General features: G+C 38.1%; 1 protein-coding gene across 1 annotated transcript; it reads right to left on the bottom strand.

Annotated features, from left to right (window-relative positions):
• Positions 1 to 964: 964 nt before the first annotated feature.
• LOC140931271 (cyclin-dependent kinase 2-like) lies at positions 965 to 7,536 on the bottom strand. Its single transcript, XM_073381040.1, has 7 exons — positions 7,305 to 7,536; positions 6,978 to 7,055; positions 5,378 to 5,498; positions 4,658 to 4,930; positions 4,094 to 4,155; positions 3,543 to 3,684; positions 965 to 1,607 (listed from the first exon to the last, which is right to left on the bottom strand). Exons 1-7 carry the CDS (start codon positions 7,418 to 7,420, stop codon positions 1,509 to 1,511), a joined length of 891 nt encoding a protein of 296 aa, XP_073237141.1. The 5' UTR covers positions 7,421 to 7,536; the 3' UTR covers positions 965 to 1,508.
• Positions 7,537 to 10,557: the final 3,021 nt, after the last annotated feature.

Genomic DNA, 10,557 nt, shown 5'->3' with positions numbered 1-10,557 from the left:
GTCCCTGAATGCTCCTACAGTCTCCATATTGTATTGGAGCAGGAAACTCAGTTTTTTTATTTTTGACTAGCATAGGAAAGAGAAACTACTGCTGTATTCCAAATGTACAAAAAACAATAAAGAGAGATTTGCATTATTTTCTTGTCATGTTACTTATGTTTTAGACTCGATAACAGGAGAGGAGGAGGAGTTCTGAATTAAATTTCTTGTCAGTCAAGGAACAACATTAACCCATTTTGAGGAAAATGTTGGCACAAGAGAAAGTTTCCGATGCTCAGTTTTGATTAGAGCTTCATGTTTTAAAAAGCCATGAAATTTTAGAGCAGCAGTGATTCATTTTCCCACAATATGGTACAAACTACAACACTACAAAGGCCATGATACACAATACATAGCTGGGCAAGGCGACCGCAAACGCTGACAATGTGTGTTTTGCTTGTGGGTGTAAAAGCTGAACAGTTGATACGTGACAAACAAGTGCACATGCAACTGTTTTGCAATACCAAGGCTGTGATATGATGCACAGTATATAGCTGTGCCCTATAGGACTAGTTAACAACAAGTATTTGCAAATCTGTGCCTATGTGTTTTTTTTCTTGTGCATGAGGACACAACACTGCCAGTACAGCTGACAAAATTAATGACAAATAACTACACATTCGTTAGTTTGTAGTCTTGAATAAGACGTTAATTTGGAGAGAAGTGCGCAAAGGAGGGATAGTCTACTTTTTCATTTTGTTTCCGACATAAATTGATTAAGAAGGGAAAAGTGCCGTGGCATCTTATTATAGCAATATTCATTGTGTGGGAAAAAAACATATTGGGAATCACTCTGCAGTGGTGTTCTGTTGCAACTCTACTGAAATCTGTATTCTCTAACTACGATACAGGTTTAAACAGGGACAGCCTAACTTACAGTATCATTCAAAAACAAAATACATAACACATTGATTCTGAAATGTTTTATTGTTTATTTTCTTCCTTTACCACATTTTTAAAGTAGTAATGGCTTTCCCAAATACTTTTCATTAAATTAAGTAATGAAGGTTTTCAATCGATATCAGTAAGAAAATACATGTATCTACAATACAATGAAACACTGGATACACTATCCTGTATGTACATTATTATCAAAGTTAGTTCTTCAATTTGTGAAAAATATTGAGCAGCCTCCAAAATGTGCATTCTTTATTGACATAAAATCACTCTGACAGAAAAAAAGAATGTGATATTTGATAACTTTATTTAAAATAATTTTTCTAATATTTATTTTTGTATGCTGTACTCTTTATGCTAGTAAATCTTGCATGAGTCCAGCAAGCTCAAACCAGAGAGCTCTTGATACAATATTATGTTATGGATGGATGACGTATGCAAAAGGATCAATGTGTTTTGAACACGATACACGTTCTGCTAAACAGTAGAATATATGTAGAGATGATGGAGATGACTCTAGTCTACAAAGTAACCATTGTGCAGAATGTATATATGTTATTGCACTTAAATAGTTAGCATTTGGGTATACTTCTTTTAACATCACTGAAGAACCGATGACTTAAGGCATTCCTTGCTGATATTCTGTTGGTTGGTTCGTATATGAGCATTTGCTGCAAGGAAAAAAGCATAGTAACTCAAGTTTGCACTATATTGTGAGGACAAGAAAAATTATGATGTCAGTTTGTAGGCATCAGAGGAGTACGGAAAATGTCCCTTTTCCTCACTGTTTAACTCCAGAAAGATTGCTTTTAAACTTTCAAATTGAAACTCAATGCTGTGACAACAAGTAATAACAGTATACTCATTTGAACCCAATTTCTCATTTTCAACACTTGAAGAGAAATTTCGTATCTCTGCAGGGCCATGTAATATCCCCTATGTACAGCATTATGTTTTAATATAGCATCATGCACTGTTTAATCCACCTTATGATGAACCCTGAATAATGTATTGATAAATTCTAATGATAATAATACAATGTACTACATTAATAGGGCATAATTCACTGTTTAACAAATCCACCAAAATACTTTGTATTATTTACATTTTTCATAAAACTCAATGCACTATCAGTGGCAAAAACAAAACAAAAAAATAATGCAAAGATGTTTTCTTGTCCAGGAAGACAACAAGGTATCAAAATGAGCAATTTACAGTGGTGCAGCTATGTATGTATGTATGTAAATCTTTATTTAAACACGGGAAATCATCAGTTAAGCTTAAGTTAAAAACTAAAACTAATTACAACTGCTTTACATGATTGCCGTGTGGGAATCCGATATATCAGCTACCTTCTTGATATTTCGCTTAAAATGCTCAACGGATGCAGCGTTTTTAAAGTTTTTGGGCAAGTTATTCCATAACATGGCCCCGCTGTAAGAGAAGCTTCGTTTCAAATAATTGGTGTTTGGTTTGGACAGGGTCAGCCTTCCCTCAGAGTTTCTTAAGTTGTAAGCAGAGTGACGCTGAGAGAAAAGACTTTGTAGATATTTTGGAGCAAGGTCATGTATGGTTTTATACATCATTAAGGCTTTTTGTTTCTTTCGTCGAAGAGATAGCCTCTTCCAGCTGAGGGTGGAGAGAAGGTGGTTTGAGCTCGCATCAAAAGGTGATTTAGTAATAACTCTGGCTGCACGATTCTGTAATTTTTGGAACTTATCACTCAAGTAACCACTCAAACAGTCCCAGACGGGGCTGCAGTAATCAAAATGAGGCATAATTAAAGCGTTATAAATTTGAATTGCAGTTTCTTTGGATATAAAGGGCCGCACACGTTTTAGGGCGCCTATAGCTGAAGAGACTTTCTTGCAAATCTCTTCAACGTGTTTACCCCAAGAGAGTTGAGCATCTATGGTAAGACCCAAGGATTTGGTATGATCGACTCTCTTGATAATTTGGTCATCAATTTTGATTTCAACATCGTCACATTGGGCAGATAGTCTTTGTCTTGATCCAATAATCATTAGCTCTGTTTTAGCAACATTAAGACTGAGCTTGTTAGCTTTCAGCCAACAGCTAAGGTTATTTAATTCAGGGGTTAGAGCTAGCTTAAGCTCTGTTAACGTCTTAGCAGATAACGTAAGGTTGGTGTCATCGGCAAACATTCTTGGTACGGCGCCCCGCAGGGAGTTGGGAAGATCATTAATGTAAATTAAAAATAGCAAAGGACCCAATATGCTACCCTGCGGCACGCCACAACTGAGGGTACGAGCAGATGATAGTTTGCCACTGACATTACATCTTTGGGTTCGGCCACTTAAGTACGACGAGAACCATTTTATAGCTGCCTGATCGACACCCAAGTATGACATCTTACGCAAGATGATCTCATGATCAATGGTGTCGAATGCCTTAGTAAGGTCAATAAAGACAACGCCATTTAGAAGGCCATTGTCGATGTTTACTGAGCAAGCATTTGTTGCCTCAAGCAAAGCCGTGAGCGTACTATGTAGAGAACGGAACCCTGATTGGCAACCAAATGCCAGTGAGGAAATGGGCAATTTTATAATTTTGATCTACTAAAAAATAATTTTATTTATAATTACCTGTAATAACTCAGCACCTGGTTGACTTAATGCAGGGATGACTTGCAGAAGATTTTGTACTGGCCACTTTGGAAAAGATGTTTTGTAATCAGGAAAACCTGACACACCAGGCCATAATTTTTCATCAGGAGTGCCCAATGTTCTATCATATTGATAAAAACTAGACACTTTTAGCAGCTGAAACACATCAATGGGACTGGCACATTTGTATTATAAACTTATTAATGTGCTGGCTAAAAGTAATGCTTTTTAAAGAATAGATATGAATTTAATTTCTAAGACAATCCAAGGAGGTTAACCCAAATTTCTTTGGGGGACAGGAGGAAAAGGCATGGTAAGGGAACTGAAACTTCATTTTTCCTCATTTTGTGCTCCTTAACATGTTGTTTTCCTATTATTGGAAATAATGGAGAATGATTTTTATCACCTTTCTCATTTTTGACAGATTTCTTAGTCTCCTTGGAAGTTGCTTCATTTCATTTAGTTCTTAATTCCTAATTCCATAATAAACCTTCACAACTTTTACCAAAATGGCATCATTTCTTCAGTACCTGAATATTCGAAACAGCTGGTCAATTTCTGAGTCCCCTGGAAATAGTGCTCTTCTTGTAATCTGTAAAAAACAAGATCTGTCATATGGCAACTCCTTTTGTGGACCACATCCATTAAGAGTGGTGAACATTTTCTCAAAAGTAAATGTCCTAGCCTTTTAAAACAGATAAGTAGTTCAATTTATACAAAAAATGACCTGCAAACCATTTCTGCTGGTGAATTTTACTTTTAAAGTAACTTGTACTTGTTCAAACTGATAGATGGAAAGAGCTAGATGTACAGCTGCTGATCTAGGAAAATAATGACCAATTTCTCAAACAAGTACTGAAGGCGCAAGCTTCTAGGGGGGTCCGGAGGCATGAACCCCTGTGAAATTTTTTGGGATAACTCCCTAAAGAAACCTTTCCTGGGTTTCTGAGTCAATCAGACAGGATATTGGCCAGATTTCAACTTGGAAAGTTTATCTCTGTAAAAATAAAATTATTGATGAAATTATGACCGATTTTTGGAAAACAGTGGAAACCGGTGTTGATCCATTCCTGATATAAAAATGAGCTACAAACCATTTCTGCAAATATGCAGCCAATACTCCAGACATCCACTGGTGTTGAGTAATAGCGGCATCCTAAAAGAATTTCTGGGGCCCTGTACCAGAGAGTAACCACCTCATGGGTGTATGACCTAACAGGAAGCCCAATTGCCCTAGCCAGCCCAAAGTCAGCTAGTTTTATGGATCCCCGAGAGTCAATAAGAAGATTTTGGGGTTTTAAATCTCTGTGTAGGATTCGGTGTGAGTGACAGAATGCTATACCACTTAACAACTGGTGAAGGTAGCTCTGAAAATAAAAATAAAAGGTGAAAGTATTAGCTGGTACTAACTTAATGTAAGTTTTTTAAAAGGTCTAATGTGAAGCAGCTTATTTCCACAATAGTAATGTCAGTCTACTACCTTCATGATGGGAAGTCAACACAAAAAATAGGGACACTCCACAAAAAGTTGGCAGATTCAAGATTTATTTCCCTTACATTGAAGGAAATGAAACCGTTACTTCGGCCGCATAAAAGAACCAGCCTTGACCCATAGCATTCATTGGAATGGTATTTCAACCTAATGTTACATTATGCATCAAAACCTGCATTAAGTGGACACCCTACATTAAGCAGGCAGTGGGGAATTCCTCAAGGGCATCTACTAAATGTTGCTTCACCTATAGCACAAATTTGTTGTAGTTAAGACTACATGAAAACATTTTTCAACAGGTTGAAGGAGCAGTTTGGTTCACCTTTACTAGAGCCAATGAAATTCCACTTGCAGGCAAAGTGTCCATGTACTTTTTAAGGTCCCTATCAAGGAACTCAAAGACAAGGAACAGCTTTTTGTCATTATGAACAACATCTAGCAATCTGTCAAAGTCAAAGTAAATTAATTATTACAAGTTAATAAGCACCAGCATTTATGGGAACTCAAGTTTTGGAAAGATTTTTTGTGCAACTCCATAATTTATCATACAAGCAGCAATTTAATACTACTTTACACAGTTGTTACTAAGGGGAACATGGAGTGGGGAATGAGCACAGGGAAAAGCAAATTGAAAAGTGAGAACAAAGCAGACAATTGGAAATTAAGTTACCTATGGGGCTAAGGTTTGAGTTAGGTTTTGTTGCCATTTTTCAGTTTCCCGTTCCCCGTTTCAGGGCCTGTTTACATAGAGGTGGGGGACCCCCAGGTGGGTGAGGTAACCTGTGGCAGATCACCCCACCTATCATGTAAACGTGATCAAATTAAAATGAGAGATTATAATGGACAGGCAGGTTTAATACCTCACCTATCTGGGGTCTCCCACCTCCAAATAAACAGGCCCTTATTAGTAACATCCTATTTCATCAAATACTTAATATGAAGAGTCAAAACATGTATGTATGGGGCTGTGTGGAAATCTTACCAAAGGTATTTTAAAAAATGGAGCTATTCTGGGAAGTCGAAAATGAAGGGAATTTCTAGAATAGTGTTTGTTAGGATAGAGGTGGAAGGAGATACCAGGCAACAAAATAATAAGAAAAACATCGTGAAAAACAAACCTTACATTGTAAGTGTTCAGTAATTTTACAAAAATGTGATGCAAGAACTGGTTTCATTCATTGTTAGTTTCTGAGTTCAAAAATCTCTCAAAGCTGGAACGAAAGGTACCAGCTATTTCACTCAACACGTGGATCTAATAGGTGACAATGAATTAATGATTTTGTCGCCTTCATACGGTTCGCTTATCTCGTGATTACCGACGGTCAGAAAATGAACAACAGTCTTTAAACATTTGCGCTCTAAGTTTTAGGATGTTGGGTGTGCTAAGTAAGAATTTAGGATTTGATTTAAAATAAATTTGCCTTTAAAAGCCATTCAAAAGAGCTAAAGAATGAACGCACACGCAATCACTTTATTAACCTGCGGAGAGCAAGTCACGACCACTCGGATGTAGCTTATAGTAAAATGCTGGTATTTAAAAAAAGAGCTCTTTTGTTTGAAACAAACCAAAGCGAAGATGGAATGACTATTTTTTTATCGTGAAGGTTTATTTCGTGTCCAGTGAAGTACGTCCCCCTGAGTATGACTTGAATAAGTATCTGCATGGTATTTTCATTGAAATCCTACCTTGCTTGCATGCATGTCAAGGTCGACTTCATATAAATAACTACGATATATGCTTAGTCGGCGCTTTAGAGAGAATTATCTCTACACATTTCGTCTTAAATACACGAGTGGAGAAGAGAAAACGGTACAAACTTACTCTAATATATGATTTATGTCGTAAATAAGCTTAATTGATGGTCGGCGTTGTAGGAAGCCATTCTACAGCAGTGAGGACCAAATATTTATGCGCAACATACCTTACTACGTTAGGGTGGTTTAGCTCTTTCAGTAAAGATATTTCTCTTATTGCTGTACTCGGAACACCGTCAGATTCCCTGAAAAAATAAAAAGCAGAACTTTCAGCACAGTTAACAAGCAAACAAAAGCCACTTTTGAAAGAGCAAATTTCAGTTCAGTCTAAACTTTATATTCTGCGCCGCTAAGGGCCAGAATGACTTTTATACTGCTCTTTAAATATCAGGTATAAATTTATTTCTCGATAAAATATTTCAAGCTAAAGGAACAAGAAAATCTTAATAAAGCAAACTCGGTTAATTGCGCAGTTTATTACGCATATTACTCACGTATCAAGGCGAATCTTTTTCAGGGCAACCGTTCTACCGGTTTCTTTGTCCATTGCTTTATACACAACTCCATACGTTCCTTCTCCAATTTTCTCGAGCTTTTGGAAAGCTTCCATTTAGGAACGAAGGAAAATAGCGAGGTTCCGGAGAAACCTTTTCGTAAAACTCGTTATACTGTATTTTCCTTCATACAGCAAACAGTCCCGCGAAGTTCCCGCTAGTTTGGTGCACTGGTGATTGGTTGGTGTTTCGCGCGCTATAATCTGATTGGTTCACACGCGGCATCTTTTCTCTTCTGATTGGCTTATTTCTCAATTGAGCCCTAATATAGTGTTTTTTCGGTCAGCGACTACCCCCCATCACAATAAGATGGCGGACGCCGAGAGCAGATAAACGGAGTTGAAAATTTTTGTAGATGTGTCCTGAGATATTCGTTTGATACTTTTTGGGACTGAAAAACGGTTAAAACCGTCAGTGAAACCACGACTCGTATTTCAGATAAGATATCCTAAACTGTACTAAATTGCCGGTCACAAGCACTTGAACTTCGATCGTAAGGTACCTCCGGCACGGGCGTATTGGATAACCAAATAAATTTTGGGTGGTCGCTTTTTTATACGGGGGCTTTGATTGTAAGAAAAAGTACAGTTCGTTCCTCACTGTAACTCTCCTGTGCACAAAATTGATGCCATTCAAAAGGCTCCGCATTCCGCATTGATTTCGCCCTACCCACCTGTAGGCCAGAATGACATATTTGTAAAATTAATTTTCGCTCCTTAATTCTTATTTGTAGTCAACTGAGCTCTCCAAGCCTGTACAATAATTCCTTTTTTCATGATCTCGCATATTTTTGCATTTCATATATCAAAAGCTAAGAGCACGTTATAAAAAGTGATCACAGCAATGTCGACCTATTAAATAAATATATCTGCGCTGCGCCGACAGAAAATCAGGGATAACATTGAAGGAAAAATATGGAAACTACAGTCATTTCAATCAAAGAGTTGTGGCACGTTTTTTAAATAAAAACACATGTATAACTGGTACAACATAGGAAAGTTTGTGGAATACAAGCTTACAATTTTGTCATTCTTTTTAATGGGCCTTTTTGATAGGTTAATCCTGCAAGTTCCAACAGTCAGCAGATCCGAGAACTTCGCTTATCACTTAATGATCGAAAATGAGACCATCAAAAGCAAGAACATGTGTCATTACTTATAATACATTGCCACCATAAACACTACACAGAATAATTAAACGGTCATTTTAAGAAGGGCACTAGTGCCCAGCTAGAAGATTCTGAGATTCAAATGAAGTTGTTATTACACTGATATTAGGATTTAAAGAATTAATGGGTGTTCAGGTTCGGGGATTCAGCAGTGTTGTCTTGTCCAATGAATGGTGGTAGTGGGACTGCTACTCTGTTTATGTTGTTGCGGCCAACTCTTAGCACTAATTGCCCCACAGAGAGGACAGGTTTGTAATTGGTAACACTAACTCTCTGGAGAATGAAGTGAGATGGGCAATCAAATTGCTACCTCCTTATGAGTGGGAGTCTGCCTCCCTTCTACCCCACCCCAAAAATAGACTAGTAATGAAATACCCTATTCTGCAGATAGTTCAAGACTTGTCTTCGCTGTCGAGGAAAGGAACGATATTGACATTCAATTCAATTTTCAGGAAATTATAATGATTTTTATTGGAAATCACTTATATTTATCAGATATACAATGATTTACAGATATAGACCTATTTATCAGATATACAATGAATTAATGCATTGATTAATATTGTGAATTATTTTTTCCGAGGTTTTCCTATAAAACATCTTTTTCAAAAACTGCATTTATTTGTAATTCATCAACTTAAAGAAAATACTAAACAAATCAATGTTTCATGATTGCTTTAAAAGCCTGCACGTGACTTACTTGCATGTAAGTAGAGGAAAGGGGCTTAATATACAATTCAGTAGGGCTGGAGAGATGAGAAGTCAAAGACTGGAGGTATGTGGATCAGGGAAGTCTATAGGAGGTAAGGAAGGCTGAGGGCAGGAATTGACGGATTCCCAAGGTGCAAGAGGTGAAAAACAAAAATCGGGGTCTGAGAAAAAAATTAGTTCTTTTTTAAAAAAATAATTTTAAAAATATATTTTTTGATAATCACATTATATAATTACATTTACAATACTACAAAAAACATTTTAACAACAGACATTAACAGAATAAAGCAAAATTAATCATTCATAAAATCAGTTATTGGTTTTCTCTTTTTTCAGATACTGAGTAAGAGCCACAGTGGGTGGAGGGAAACTGTCAAGTACACTGTCTACTTTTCTACGTGCATGGCAGAAGTCAACATCTTACAGGGTTAAAAGCCAGCTGGGACCACCAACCAAGGAGTAGGAACTAGGATGGTAAGAAAGCAGGGAGAACAAGGAGGTCCAGGTAAGGACAAGGATGGTATGGGAGCAGGGGGTTGGAACCAGGATGATATGGGAGAAGGGAGTAGGAACCAGGATTATGTGGGAGCAGAGGGTAAGGACAAGAATGGTATGGGAGCAGGGAGTAGGAACCAGGATGATATGGGACAAAGGGGTAGGAACCAAGATCGTATGGGAGCAGGGAGTGAGAACAAGAATGGTATGGTAGTAGGGAGTAGGAACTAGGATGATATGGAAGAAAGGAAGTAGGAACCAGGATTGGGAGAAAGGGGTAGGAACCAAGGTGGTATGGGAGCAGGGGGTAAGAACCAGATTGGTATGGGAACGGGGGGGGGGGGGGGTAGGAACCAGAATGAAATGGGACCTGATAGGAACCTGGACAGTATGGGATCATCAGAGAGGTAAGAACCAAGATGTTATGAGACAAGGGTGTAGGAAGCAGTATGGTATAGGATTAGGGGGTAGAATCCAGGAGGGCATAGGACCAGGGGATAGGAACCAGGATGTTATGGGAGCAAGGGATAGGAAACAGGACGGTATGAGGCCAGGAGTTAGAAAACAGGTTGGTATGACACAAGGGGGTAGGAACCAGGATGATATGGAATCATCAGGGGGTAGGAACCAGGATACTATAGGATCAGGGGTAGAAACCAGGATGGTATGGGATCAGGGGGTAGGGACCAGGATGTTATGGAATCAGGGGGTAGGAATCAAGCTGGTATGGGATCAGGGGGTAGAAACCGGGATAGTATGGGATCAGGTTGTAGAAACCAGGATGGTATGGGATCAGGGGGTAAACACCAGGATGGCATG

Source organism: Porites lutea, chromosome 3 (assembly GCF_958299795.1).
Source record: "Porites lutea chromosome 3, jaPorLute2.1, whole genome shotgun sequence".
NCBI classification, from domain to species: Eukaryota; Metazoa; Cnidaria; class Anthozoa; order Scleractinia; family Poritidae; genus Porites; species Porites lutea.
Note: the sequence above shows the minus strand (reverse complement) of the source record. Positions and strands in the feature narration are given on the sequence as shown.

Bases quoted from the DNA above. Each gene is read 5' to 3' on its own strand.
- LOC140931271 (XM_073381040.1), bottom strand. From the start codon at position 7,420: ATGGAAGCTTTCCAAAAGCTCGAGAAAATTGGAGAAGGAACGTATGGA. The intron at 5,499-6,977 runs GTATGTTGCGCA...TGACTTTGACAG, and splicing joins AACCACCCTAACGTAGTAAG to ATTGCTAGATGTTGTTCATA. The intron at 3,685-4,093 runs GTACTGAAGAAA...TCAATATGATAG, and splicing joins CAGCTGTTTCGAATATTCAG to AACATTGGGCACTCCTGATG.